The 15,656-nt window shown below is 39.2% G+C and overlaps 1 protein-coding gene across 1 annotated transcript in view; it reads right to left on the bottom strand.

Annotated features, from left to right (window-relative positions):
• The window catches only part of LOC117297416 (leucine-rich repeat-containing protein 57-like), a 49,150-nt gene that overhangs the window by 21,818 nt on the left and 11,676 nt on the right, over positions 1–15,656 (bottom strand). Inside the window, exon 2 of the mRNA XM_033780450.1 lies at positions 11,607–11,742. Within this exon, the coding sequence (XP_033636341.1) occupies positions 11,607–11,742 (136 nt within the window). The remainder of the gene's footprint in view (positions 1–11,606; positions 11,743–15,656) is intronic.

Raw genomic sequence — 15,656 nt, 5'->3', positions numbered from 1 at the left:
TGCTGATCAGAAACACCAGAGTTTGAATTCGGTAATCTTAACCGCTCGGCCACGACACTTCCATGTGAAACTGAATGCGAGGTCAAAGGTACATCTGCAAACATCCCCGGTCTATGAGTTTTAATCTGAAAGCTCACTCATTAGAATAGTGTTGCTAAGCTGAATTAGATTACTACCAACAATTTCATACATTTACTGGTTCCAATCTCATTCTTTGCTCAGTAAAGATATTTGCTAAGCAGTATTTTCTGCTAAACAGCTTTATGAAATTGGGCCCCAGGTTTGTACATTAACTTGTGTGTGTGTGTAGTGCTTTTTTTTCAAGACTGAAGCAAGTTTTCTTATAGGCAAAAGGATTCAGATACCTTTGAACCTAGGCATTTATGCTTCCCCATTCTTGGTAGACTTGTGGACAAGTCATTAAATGTCTGTCCAGGTGATAGCTTCTGACTCTCTCCGTGATTCCTGCGACACTAGCGTATTCTCGCGAGACTGCTGGCCCCTGCGAGACTACTGCTCTCACGACTCTGGTCCCATTTAACAAGGGAGTAGTTGTCGGCAGCCAGCAGCTTCGCGAGAGCAGTGATCTCACGAGAGCAGTATTCGATCGCGGAAACCTGAATCATGACCCCACAACCACAAATCGATTATCTCACTGCGACAGACCATTGACGACTTGTCCAAAAGTCTATAGTCTTGGCAGTTCATGTATTCAATACACGTGCTAGCTACATTATGTATCACATGTGGCTTGAACTTCACTTCTTTAAACCATTGAGATCTGCTCTGGCCTCTCCCGAACAAAAACATAACATTTGGAGTTATCCCACGGTCTGCCTCTCCATCGCTTTGTACAAAATAGAGCGTCTAATTTGAAACAAATTTGATTAACGCACAACCGCCAGCGAGGCTTTCCACCACAAACGACTTAATATCGTTAATCTTTGAGAAATTCAGGATTAGAAACTTTCCACCAAAAGTACAGGCACCTACAAACGATACATAGCCCCAAGTGTCAGCAGTCAAAAGAAAAAAGCTAGTTACTAAAGAAATTTCTAAATATTGTTATATCTTAAAGGGATTATCCACCCTCTGCAGAGGATGTAATCCTCTTTTTTTTTTTAAATGCACTCAATTGTTGTTAAGAAGTCAAACCCAAGGGCTACAGAAAAAAAAGGTTAAATACTAAAGTGTAATAACTGTAATAACTGGGTAATAACGAAAGATATAAAAGTACATTCGCTTTAAAATGGTATCTTTGCGTGCTATAATTCAAATCTACAAATCCCTGTTCAGAACAATGGGAGCCTTTGTAAGCCCCTTTGTAAGCCCCTTTGTTACCCCTGGAGCTCAGCGGGATTGTTGTGTCCTGATGACGAGAACCCCATTGTAGGCAATAATTGCTTTTCTTGTGGCAGGAAAGTTCATGAAGCCTGATTTACGACACTAGTAACAAGTAAACAAAAAAATGAATAAATAAAAAGTACAGTGGGAGGCGGCACAGATCAACTTGGTCAATTCACTTGATCTTTAAGTATAATCAACTTCATTTTTAACATAAACCTATGTACAAGGGACACTGATGGTAATTTTAAACCATTTGGGGGTTGAAAAAAGAAAATATCGTACAATAATCCGTATCGACTAACCCCTTTGTTGCTATGAAAGTGGCCATTTTGTAGGGCAGGCCGTATGAACGTCTAAACACGTACATCAATGAAGTACGCAGCACGCACTATTCCCCGTTTGATTTCTTTGGCACACGTACACGCACACGCTCACAGACGCCCTGCTTCCGTAAGCGCTGATTCTTTGCTTACGGTAAGCAGAGCCATGAAATTGGGCCCTGCAGCCGATTTCACGAAAGGCTAGGATTAATCCTATCTCGACGAGTAACTCATCCTAACTTAGGATGGGCTCAATGCATCCTAACGTATGAATGCAGAACTTAACTTGTCCTATAAGTCCTAAAATTAATCCTAAGTAGGAAGAGTTTGGTGAAAGGGGGGGGGGGGGGGCACAAAAGAACAAGGACTTCCCATAATACAGAAGAATGGATATAGCCCTGAACGGTTATACATTATAATAGAAGACACCTATCGTGAAACAAACAAGGATGGAGGTCGGTAAACCAGACACTTTACGCAACAAATGTTGAGGCTACAATTGTTATCAAATCACATCCTGAAAGTGAGAGGAAAGATAAGTCCGTAGTACAATCAACTTGATGTACTTTAGGTCAGTCCGTTGGTACAATGGTCACTTGTCAGTCATGAGAAGGACTTTTGTAAAAGCCTATTTCTAACTTCCTGCTGTCCCCAAGGAACTCATCCTGCTGCTTTACCTAATAATATCTAACAGCATTGTTTTGTTATTTTTGTCAGCGGTGGTGAACAAATCTCTGAATTACCTCACAGTACCAAATCCTTATCAGGGCTTAAATTTTGTGGAAAATCCACAAAATCTCAGAATGTTTACAAGACCTGGGGGTCGTTATCACAAAGACAGTCCTAACTTAGTAAAATCAAAGTTAACAAACGATTGATGACATCACATTACTAGGGTCTGTGCATTTTAGCATACAGATAATTGTTTAGGTCATTCTGAATTTGTATTAAATTCATTCAAAACGGCATTGAATTTTGACCTTTTTACTGATGCAAAAAATTCTTTCAAATGTGCAGACTCAATTTGTTTCGATAGCCAATCCAATGCTTCAAGTTTCACTCTGAAGATGCAACAAATGATACCTTTTTTATTTAGTGCTCTTTAGGAGTCTAGTAATGTTTTCCCCACCTTCATGAGGGCTCTATCTATTGAAAAATCAGCACATCATAAAATTGAAGGCACTGGACGTTATTGGTAATAACTCAAAATATTTGTTGGCAAATTAACTTATTTTGTATAAAACAATGTGTGAAACAGCTTCCTCTGAAGGAACATATAATATTTGAGAAAAAGGTAAATTCTCACTCAAACATTTAAAGATTTCGAGCCTGAATGAATCTTTTTATAAGGCAGCACGAACGTGCACAAATTTATGCAACAGGGTGTTTAATCTTTCATTATTCTCTTGCAACTTCAACCACCATTTTAGTCAAAATTTTCACAGATTATTTTAATCCATGTTGGAACACTTGACAATTACCAAATCTGTCCAGTGCATTTGAGAAAGCATAGTTCAAATTGAAACATTTTTCTGCCTACTTATTCTGAACTCTGAAAATTAGCCAGGATCATTGTCACATAATACCTACCAGTTTACACCTAATACCTACATCAATCTAGAATTACCTTTCATTTCTACCACAACCACTATGTAGGAAATTACCATTTATAAGAATCACAGCTTGGGGTCCGAGGCAATTCAAAATTGAATTATCAAGTGAAAGTGTAAATGGTTTTATTTTTAAACCCGTCACCTTCCCTAAATAATTGCACACCCCGCTGATCGCACTGTTATAAAAAAAATATATAAAAAATTGCTAACAAAACTCAGCATTAAAACGATATGTCAATGGCTATTTGTCTTTTGGAATTGGCTGTTCGGGCTTCACAGCATGGTTGGTGCCATATCAAATCCCAAAGAGCATTCGGTAACACGTTACCAATTTTTTATTACAGCAGACACTCTAGAAAAGTAACTGGACGCTTTCTGTGTTTCATTCACTTTTTTTGTTTTGTCTGACGAGGACGACTGCCCGCCTGTATACTAATCCAAGTTCAAGGCTGCTGTGTGGCCGAACTCAAATCTGTACTTTTCTGCCTGAACGTGTCAAAATTACAATTAATGTTTCTTACAAAATGGAAAATAAGTGATCATCTGTCATTTAGGGACATTTTAATCCCGTCTGCATTCTAGCTCGTCTCCTTAGGGGATGATGGTGGAGATTGTGTAAACTGCATGGTACCTTTCATGAGCGCTGGACACTGTACTTTTAACGGCAGTAAATATGGTTACTTGATCATAGCAGTGTAAGATGAAGAAAGTAATGTTCTTTGTCAAAAAAACAAACTTGTTTAACGACAAAGCCTCCCTTCTCCACCTGCTCCCCTATTTGTGGAAGGTGTTCGCCCAAAAACATAAAAAAGCACAAAGCTTAGCTGTATAAAACTTCTCAGTTTCTCAGATATTTTGCTCAGAACTCCAATTCAATATATCTTGTTTTTTAAGATACTTGATTATCAAGTTTATGAATGCAACATCATCCTATACAATAGACAATATCCTCAATAAAAGTCGGTCTTTTTACATATATTTTTTAATGGGAAAAGCCAATCACAAGGCACTAACAGATTGGAATCCAAGAAAGACTTCAGGCCTGAAGCCTTTCTCAGGCATCTGAAAGCACACAAATGTGTGCAACAAGGGTGTTTTTTCTTTCTTTTTGACTGGTCTTTGACAACCAAAGGTGTCCAGTGCCTTTAACAATGTTTTACATTGCATCATGACAGTAGGATGAGATGGTGTTGCTGGTTACCGGTCGTTACACCTGTCCCCCCTGTGTAGGCATTTGTTGCACACCTGTTGAATCACCAGGTGTCTACCGATTCAGTCATGCCTTATGGATACACCTTCTGTCATAATTACATTGACTGGACCGGCTCTCTTAAACCATAGAGAAAGGACAACCAGTTAAGACTGGTTTGTCCCTGTATTATGTCCCCACTGTTTGAGGGAGGATGGGCAAAGTGGACAAACTTACATTTCGAAACAGAAAGTCAATTAAAGGCAAAGTATACCTTTGGTTTTTGGAACTATTTGATTGTTTTAATAAACAATGAAAATAATATGTGAAAATTTCACCTTAAATGGTGGCCGCGTTTTATAGATATCGCCGAAAATGCGTAGGGTAAATCCAAATGCAAGATGCAAGATTGATTTTAACTGTCATTTTCCAGAGTTTAAAAGAAGAAAAATCAAAGTCCACAAGTAAATCTATAAACTCCATTTACCAGGAGCTCCAGAATATGAAAAGGCAACTTTGTGAAGTCAATAGAAAATGCACTAATGACCCTATAGCCATATGGCGACTATTTTTTGTTTGATGTGTCATGCATGTCAAATCACTCACATCATACTTTAGCCTCATATCAGAAGGCAGGTTATTATCAAAGTAAATTAACAAGATTTCTCCATATTTGGTTTCAAATATAAAACAACCCCAAGCATTTCTCATACAGGACAGACCACGGCTTCTTGTGGTTGGGCATAGTTGTCCTTTTGATGCTAAACTTGTTCAACACCTTACTCATAAAAATGGTATTTCTTTGTACGCACTCAACACTGGCTGTTAAGTTTTCGTTGGGCTTTTTCCCCCTTGGTTTTTGTCTAAAATATGAATGGAATTTTTGTTGTCAAGCAAGATACGTTATTATGATAAGGACATACCAATGGAATGTGTTTTAACAAAGGAATAATTAGCTACATTGGGTTGGGTGCTCATTTCAATTATAGAAGGACCTAATAAGGATACAAAGTGATCGTCAACTTCAAACCACATTAGTCTTCCTGTGGTTGGTCTTATAGGTGAGACCAAATATTTACAAGACTTGACAGCTTTGCTATTTTCAAATATTTCTTGCGAATACTTTACACCCTTTTTTTGCACTTGCCAATTAATTAGATCAAACCACATTATGTTTGGGGCTGTTTAAACTGTTTCATGAAACGATTTCCACTATTGATACTAGTTAATATTATTGATATAATGGGGGTTTTTTTTAATTAAAAAAATAAGATATTGCCTAATTCCACAAGGCCACTTCAAGGTGAGGGCTACACAATTTATTTGGGCTGTCGTCCTAACTCAACTGCCACCAGGGGCATATTGCCACCTACATGTACTCCTGGGGGCTGAAACAGGGTTGCCCCCTTCACAGTCAGCAAGGATGTGGCCATGGGTATCATCCACTAGGAGCCACCTACTCCTGGGGGCTGAAACAGGGTTGCCCCCTTCACAGTCAGCAAGGATGTGGCCATGAGTATCAACCACATGCACTACTTTTCCAACTTTTTATGAAGCAATTATGGTTAGGTACCTTGCTCAAGGGCACAAGCCACAAGTATCATGACCGGGATTCGAACCCACACTCTGCTGCTGAACTCACAAGTCCAGTTAAAGTTTGTGTTTACTCTAAGTCTAGTCCCCAGCTTTTTCCCTATTATAAAGTGCATATTTATACAGACATCAGCCAGTCCGTTTGGAGAGAGTTTTTACTGGTCATCGGGCGTTTAAACTGTCATTTGGCCTGTGGGCTCGCTAACGGAAACTGCTGCTGTCACTATTTTGTACACTACATTTTATAATTAATTACGAGCTAAGTGCCAAGACCTTATCATTACAACAACACAAAGTGATGTAAAGCTTCCCAGTGTAACAGAGACATGGCCCTCACCCATCATGTACTAAAATAATGTTGAACTCTATTCAACACCTCATGATGCATTCATGTTTCCCATCATCCACCGTTCCCCAAATTGATCATGACGTTGAACATCTCCCATGTCTCCTACACGTACACTTTCTACAACAACCCTCAACGTTTACATCATCAGGTCTACTAAACACTGAGCCCTCCGGACTGATACTTCACGGAGGCAACGGAGGCGATTTCTTCCGTGCCCCATGGCCATTGCCTTGGTGCCCTTGAAATGATGCGGTAGAAATTTACAACTTGCTCTAGGTCATAGGGTGCCCTTTACCAATTAGAAGAAAATGCCTTGGTGCCCTTAACCTTTCAAAAACAAACCATCACAGGGCTGAACCCTGCTCTGTGTCCTTAAGGATGTAGGTGGGTGGCTATGTGTGTACATTCCCTGGGCGTTGGACTCAAGGTCTTGGCCAGGATTCAAGATGGAAGCACCCACTGAGAGATGCTGTGATAGGCCCCCAGGACTAACCTGGCTGGATGTCCCACTTCCCTGTTAGGTGATTTTGTAAGTCACCGGATATTAGTTGTTTCACTATTGGGGTTGTGTATGTTTGCTTCTTCTAGTTCCTATACAGGGGTGATCTATCCCAAATCTAATTCTAGAAGTCATTTGTGATGTGTTTTTGTCTTGAAGAAGGGCCGATTCTTAAAAATAACTACCTCATACTCCACTATAAATAAGTGTGTAAATCTTAAAGACCTTTGCCATGACCATCCAGATCAGCTTCTAGCCAAGGAGCAAGAAAATATTATTTAATCACCATAGTACAATCTCACCAGTTTAATAATAACTTTGGATACATCTGTTTCCAATTTACTTTGATTCTGTTTACTTTATAAATAAAAAGTTGCATCCCCTTAAAGGCCCTGTACACGTTTGGTAATTGTCAAAGACCACTGTTCTCACTTGGTGTAACCCATCAAAAGCATAAAATAACAAGCCTGTGAAAATCTGGGCTCAATCGGTCATCGTAGTTGCGAAGAAATGATGAAAGTAAGAACACCCTTGTTGGACAAATTGTTGTGGTTTCAGATAGGAATAAAAGACTTCTAGCTAGATGTCTTTTATTGTTTTAGTGAGAAATTACCTCTTTCTCAAAAACTACGTTACTTCAGAGGAAGCCGCTTCTCATAATGTTTTATGCTATCAACAGCTCTCCAATGTTTGTCACCAAGTCAGTTTTCAAGTTAATATTTGTTTTGAGTAATTACCAAATGGTACCATCCCTTTAAAATGTTTCCCCCTCCTGCTGCTGCTTCCCAGGTTGTTCCGTAAACTTGGGTGTGATTTCTGGCTAAAATTGGCTTCTGACTGGCACTCCCAAACACAGATTTTGACAAATAAGACCACCAACATTTAGTGTGAGATGACTCAGTCGGTAGGTCCGGCGGTAATAGGTTCAAACCCCGCTCCAGTCATTTTGTCTTAGTTCAACTCAAAATCACTTTGTATTTTCTGAGCATATTAGCCAAGCTGATCAGTCTTGTATACAAGATTTTCCTTGGTGCCCTGAACTAAGAGGATACTAATGTGCCCTTGGGCAACAAAGTTTTAGGTCTGAATGCTATAGATATAAAATGTCTTTATTAAATGTATGACAGGTTTGAAAGGGTTGCAATGTTGACTGTTTGCTATGAGTTATCACACAATGTTTCCATAAATGTGCTTACATATAAACTGATGATTTTTGACTATATATAATAATCATACACATCTCTCAGGTGCATGTAGTCTTTTACAGGCAGGCATGTTACTTTATGAAGGCAATTTCCTCCTTGCCCCTGGCCATTGCCTTGGTGCCCCTTTGAAATGTTTTAATTCACAAATTCCTCATATAGAGTTGCCCTTCACCAAGGAGAAACCTGGCCCTTTAAAAACAGAAGCATCGGGCCTACCCTGATATGGCAGATAACTAACGATTGTTTAAATGTGTTTTTTGGTTTTACCAAAAACCATTTGTAAAGCACCGTCCCTACTGCGTCCTGTGAAATAAAATCGACAGGCATATGTAACTCCCTGTTGCAAATTAAAATGTTTAAATGGTACTTTTGCATGCACACTGGGAGAAACTTTTTAATGCATTACAATTGCATGGCAGTTACATTCTTTGAACTTTGAAATTGCGAACTTTGAATGTTTTGTGCGTAGACCTGGAGCCTCAAATGAAGACATTTCAGAGTGTGTCCATTGATTGGCACACTTCCATGAATGTCTTTATTATCGTGATGGACTTGGCAAAGCTACTGAACTTTTTCTTGTGTGGATATTGCCCCTCTGGGGGCCATATTTCAAATTTGCACTTCATCCTATAAGTGCAAAGGAATCAGACTGTTAGGAATGAGCAGGAGCGCTCAGATGTTAACATGTTTTTAAACTGATTGAAGTGACAGAAACAGAACAGGATCACACAATGAATGAAGTTTATGAGGGTGTTTTTATTTTTTTATTTATTTTTTATTTTTAAAGAGAACATTTTAAGACCTGTGATGATATTTTCCTCTTATAAAATTGTTTTCTACTTGTATGTGAAAGAAGGGTGCACTTTTAGAGGTTTGTCCGTAATCAATATCAACCCCATGCATGCATGATGCACAGCGCACTTAGCCTTCAAGATGCCACTAAAGACTGTCCCCATTTAGGATTTACCCCCAAAATGATCAAAATTGTAGACTGGCATTTTACAAACAGAGGGCTGCACATGATAGTCAAATAAAAAATCACAAGAACATTGTTTTATATTAGGCACACTGACTGTTGATTAGGGGCCTATATCATTTTATTCTTAAAAGGGTCGTTACATACGACCAGCTTACAAGGTTAAACACCAAAAGTAAATAAAATAAAACATTCGATTTTAACTTAAGTCAACCAGCAAAATCAATATAAAAAAACCAAGATATAAAGATACCAAGAATTGGTACGCTTGGTCAAAAACCAAACTATGATCGGCGGAGGAGTCGTTAAGATATCTGCTCTAGAATGCAAGGGTCATGGGTTCGAATCCCACCCGGGTGGTAAGCCTGCGTCGGGGGGTGGGGGGGGGGGGGTCTGCAAGACCTAGGATGGAGTATTCAAGTGCGAAATCACACATCGTTGTAAGGTAAAACCACAAATATTATGTCAATGCTGAAAAACGAATTTTCAGCACCAACATAATTTCAAATTAATTCCAATAACTTTTTGAAGGCTAAGTGAATTTGTAACAAATAACTCATCATGTGCAACAATTTACTTGAAGTCAGCAACAAAACTTCTTACTTCCCACAAAGGTTATGATTTTTACCAAGGTTTCTTCAATTATACAAAACAGAAAGGTGTTGATCAAAAAATAATAGACAGCCCCCGTTTTGTTTGATCTTTAATTGATTAAATTTGATTTTTGCCAAGGACTCAATGTGATAATTTCTCCAGATGTCTTTACCATACAGTACTTTACGAAGGTTTAACCGTCCACAGCTGAGACCTGTCTTTTGTTTTGCTCACACTTTTGGAATGGACCGGTACCTACCCTCATGATGGATAACCAACAACCTGGCATTGAACTTATGGCAAAAGGGGACCAGCCAAACCCCAACAGGGAATAAAATCTTTCATGACTGAGGCATTGGAGAAAAAAATAATACGATATGACAGATGGAACGTCAATTGGTGGGAAATATGATTTGTAATTTGTACAAATCACTTATATGCACACTAAAAAAAACAGGTTGATTTTTGTATGTGTTTTTACCCTCCCCGTCTAAGGGAGGGACTCCCATGGGGGTATAAGTTGAATAATGGAGGTGTACGCTCACAAATCACTTTGCCTTCACTGCCCCTGTACTCAATCAAGGTACACATGTAGGGGTGTGTATAGCTGCCCGTCCCCACTGGACCCCGCATTGATCTCCCAATTCGAGAAAAGGGCTAACAAGACCCTGAAAGGGCGATCAAAGGGCAATCAACGAGAAACATGCTCCAGTGGGAGCGCGAGGGTGATCAGGATCTGACCGTGCGATTTTGATCCTCCTCAGGAGTAGGATTAAAGCGGGATCTGAATCGCCCTTGTGGATTAATGGGCAGTCAAAAGTCTAGTGGGAACGCAAAGGGCGATCAGACACTGCAATATGCTAGCAAAACAGTGTTCCTTTGAACCCACTTCTGTTCCCGAAAAGGGGGATCAATGCGCGATCATACTCAAGTGGGAACGCGACCGCGATTTCACACCTGCAACTAATCTTGTTGCGGAATACTAATATCGCAATTGTGGATCCAGTGGGAACGCGGTCCAAGTTGGATCAAAAAGGGGCTAGAATAAATAGGGAGTACACAATTTGTTCATGCAAACCATTTTAGGATAAAAGATAGCTAGATTTTCACTTTTGTATTATTTTTTTTATATATTTCTATTCAGTAAAGCACTTTCAGTCATGCAAGATTACAAATAGATTTCAAGGGATTAACATAAAACAACAAATTGTAAATCAAAAGATAGCTAGATTTGATCCAGAAAACACAGTACTCCGTGATGCCATTTTAAACTTCATGTAGATGGTCACATGCAAAATACAATGACAGAGAGTCAATCTGTAACCATGGCTACTATGTGATCAAATCGACTGATCTCCGATTCAAGACTTGAAAGTTAAAAAAATATTTGTCAAATAAACCTGTGTCTGCATCTGAGCTAGAAATCAGAAGTTGTGCTTGGTATTTAGGCTACTTGCTCAAACAACATTTTTAAAATAGTAATCTTGAAGGTACAGTTAGTGTCCTTTATCCTTTGCTACAGGTTTAATGACAATAATTGGGATAGGTCTATAAGTCTCACCTCCATGTCACAAAACCAGAGACTTTGTGAAAGCGGCAAATTGTCAAAGCAGTTACACGTCCATACTGTATATTTCTGCCTTTAAAGGTTGAGTAACAGATTATTTTTTAAAGTTAGCAAAAAAGATACCAATCTTTGACGTTTTATGTAAAGATTCTTTATATCTAAGTGTTGCTTTTTATGTTTGAACCAACAGGCTTATTTCATAGCAGAAGAATGACGGACACACATTTATGGTTATTGAAGTATAGGCTAGAAACAACCCAATTCCATTGAAGTACGAAAGCTGCATTGACAAAAAGCAGACAACAAACATTTTAACAACAAACCTAGTTCGCAACAAAGCTACAATCTACTTACTGAGTCTGTTGGCGTTCAAGTTGATACTCTTGAGCAGTTCAAACTGACCAATCAGGGCAGGCAGGGATGGGATCTTGTTTCCTGATAGGTCCAAGGTGCGTAAGTTCCGTATCAATCTCTGTAGCTCTGGCGGGAACTGAAACCAAAGATTAAAAAGAAATGACATTTGTGGACTTAAATTGCACTATTTTTCTTTATAAAACCATTGGTCGCAACTACCAGGGGCCAATTTCATAGCTCTGCTTATGCAACAAATTTGCATAAGCATGAAACTAGCTCGCTTATTTTTTACATGTTACTGGCAAAAATTTCATGCCATATATACATTGCTGCGACTGGTATTTAGCTGTTGTTTACTTAGCATAACAATTAAGTTGAGTCTTTGCTGGTAATCTGATTTTACTAAGCAAGGATTTTTTTGCTTTTTAAGCAAAATTTTGTGCTTAAGCAGCTCTATGAAATTGGGCCCAGGTGGAGTTTGGTCAATGAAATCAATGATAACCCAATCACTGTTGCTGGCAATCCTCAGGAAACCTTTAAAAGAGGGTGCTTGCTATGTGAATCAGAAATGCTGAGGTTAAACCCTACTTATCCTCCATAAGTGTTCTGGGTTCTTTAACATGCATTCCCAATCCTAGTACACGTTAACTACAGGTTACTGCTCATCTGAAAAACAAAGCCATTTGGTGGTGTCTTGTTTGAGGAAACAAGTTCCACAAAAGGGACTCGAACCCACACTCTGCTGATCTGCAACACTATGGCTCCAGTCTGGCATCGTCACCACTTGGCATCAACAAACCACTTGAAGAGTACTGGGGTGTGGGGTGTCGTGGCCTAGCGGATAAGAGCACCGATCTCAAGCTCTGGTGATTCTGTTCAGCAGAGTGTGGGTTCAAATCCCGGTCGTGACACTTAATTGTGTCCCTGAGCAAGACACTTCACTATAATTGCTTCTCTCCACCCAGGGGTAAATGGGTATCTGTAAGGGCAGAGATGGTTCTTGTGACTGATTTAGCCTAGCAGCGCATTTTTTGCACAATACCGTATACTCCCCAGGGAGCTGAGATGGTTTAAGGAATGATTTAAGGCCCAGTGACCAGGGGTAATAATGTTGAAGCGCCATGAGAATCACTGTTTGACGAACCTGAGCGCTATATAAGAAGCCATTATTATTACTGCAGGCCTATCATTTCATCTTTGAAAGGTCATCAAGGCCATTTTCATTATGCAAAGGGCACTTCCATTGGAAAAACTTTTGAAGGGGCACCAAGGCCAAGACCAGAGGCATCGAAGGTCATGACCTCTGTGGCCTGCGTGTAATTCCTGCGAAGGCCAGGTTGACCAAGATGCTATTGATGAGATTAGTGAGGTATAGAGAAGGGATTTGGAGACATTTTCATACAATGGTAAGAATCTTGAAATCGATGCGATGATGGACTGGGACTGGGACTGGAAGTCAATGAAGTTGATTGAGAAATGGGACAACATAACCACAAGAAGCTTGAATATTAAAGGAACACGTTGCCTTGGATCGGTCGAGTTGGTCTTTGAAAAGCGTTTGTAATCGTTTGTTACAAAATGCATATTATAAAGATGATTTAAATGTAGAATACAATGATCCACATAAATTGGCTTCGAAATTGTGTGGTTTTCCTTTTACTTTGCAAACTAACACAGTCGGCCATTTATGGGAGTAAAACATTTGACTCCCATAAATGGCCAACTGTGTTAGTCGACGAGGTAAAAGGAAAACCACGCAATTTCGAGTGATACTTGTGTGGATCATTATATTCTACTTTTAAAACATCTTTCCAATCATATGCATTTTATAACAAACGGTTACAAAGGCTTTTCAAAGACCAACTCGACCTGTCCAAGGCAATGTGTTCCTTTAACCTAGCTTATACCCATTGCAGGCAGCCTGGAATTACACAGTGCCCAAAGAGGCCAGCGCCTATGTTGCCCCTGGTCTTTGCTTTGCTGCTCCTTCACACACGTTTAACATAAAACTTAAGAATTTATCATGGAAGTGCCCTTTGCAAAACGAAATTGACCTTGCCCTCTCAAAGATGAAATTCCAGGCCTGCATTGAGGAGCACTTGATGGTGAGATTCATTGGAGCAGTGTTTAAGAGTCTCTAAAGAAAAATATGCAAGATTGTAAATCTGTGTTTTTCTACACAAAATATTTGTATGTATGTGTATAGGTCTATGAAGACAAAAACTCATAGTTTAATACTTCAGTGCTTGATTCCATTTTTTTTTTACACTATTGGTAATTGTCAAAGACCAGTCTTCTCACTTGGTGTATCTCAACATTTGCATAACAAAACAAACCTGTAAACATTTGAGCTTGATTGGTCGTTGGAGTGCGAGATAACCATGAAAGAAAAAAACACCCTTGTCACACGAAGTTGTGTGCTTTCAGATGCTTGATTTCAAGACTTCAAATTCTAAACTTGAGGTCTCGATATCAAATTCGTGGAAAAGTACTTCTTTCTCGAAAAATACGTCACTTCAGAGGGAGCCGTTCCTCACAATGTTTTATACTATCAACTTCTCCCCATTACTCGGTACCAAGCGAGGTTTAATATTGATAATTATTTTGAGCAGTTGCCAATAGTGTCCACTGCCTTTAAGTCTTTTTCACCAAAACATGGAACGGGAGAAATAGGGAAAGAAGAAAGCCCATACAGATACAGTTGCCAGGGACATCAGGGTGCTTCCAACTGACTCCTCAACTTAAAGGGTATATATAACTTTTGTAGGAAGAAAAAACACAATGTCCACAGATTTACACTAAACTTACACAGTTTGACGATAGTGATAGTAGAAAGCTTCCCTGACAATATTACGTGCTGAGGTGCTGTAGTTTTTTGGGAAATGAGTAAAACAATGTCATGAAAATAATTCTCATGAGACGAAAATTATTTTAATCATTTACAAACGTATTTTCATGACATTGTTTTACTCATTTCTCAAAAACTACAGCACCTCAGTAAGTAATATTTGAAGGGAAGCTTTCCACTATCATTATCTTCAAATCCTGTAAGTTTAGTGTAAATCTTTGGACATTTTGAAAATGTACCCAAATCCTTTAAAGAATGGGCAAATATCAACATGATTCCGACCTCGGTTGACTAGAAGAAAAGCGAGATTTCATTTGGACACGTCTCAAATTTTGCTTGGTTGTTATTTTCACAACACTTGATGTCCTAGAAAAAAACTCCCCATATAAATACAAAGGAGCTTGCCGCCAAGGAAATGCCCCTGTACTATTAAAGGTCATATCGCTAGTAAACAAGAATCAAATTCATAGGTAGTTTCAACCATGGAGCGAACAGCCTTGTCACTTGAAATTATTATTTTTGTTTGTAGTAATTCCTTCAGCACTCTGTCAGCTTATGCACACAACCTAGTACAAATATACACTTTTTGGAGGGAAAACTACTACAACCATAAAGGTATTGAGTTTCAGGTATTTCAATCAGCAAGTTGTGGGGCAGCTGAAATGGTGTTACTTGTCAGTAGACACTTCCAGGGGGATTATCCCAGGATGGAGACTTTATTTCCTGTGGTCATCACTCATACAGGTCATCATCAACAAGACAGGGAATAAGACCAGGAGTGAGGGGGGGGGGGGGGTACTCCTCCTTGTCTTGGCTACTATACTCCACCATCTTGCAGACAACAATCAAGATGCGATTTTTTACCAAAACATTTCCTTGAATTTGTTCGCCAAAACAGGCACTGCTGCAATTAGGCGGATTAAATCGTGTCACACGTGATTTAGCTCATGACTAGGGATAGAGTTAACGCATCAGTAGTGAGTACTCAGAGTGGGAGGGGGGCCTGTGGTTTTCCAAAAGCATGAGACTGATTGACACATGGTCTCACCACCTTACTAACTCACTCACCAATTTGTGGTTTATCAGGGAACAACCATGAGCAGTGATAAAACATCATGAAGTGGGAATTTATTGCTCCCTTATAAATCTATTTAAGGGTGGATAGAATTGCTAATTGGACGAATGATAAATGAAAGAATTTG

The sequence above is a fragment of the Asterias rubens genome, chromosome 1, assembly GCF_902459465.1.
Source record: "Asterias rubens chromosome 1, eAstRub1.3, whole genome shotgun sequence".
Lineage (NCBI taxonomy): Eukaryota > Metazoa > Echinodermata > Asteroidea > Forcipulatida > Asteriidae > Asterias > Asterias rubens.
Note: the sequence above shows the minus strand (reverse complement) of the source record. Positions and strands in the feature narration are given on the sequence as shown.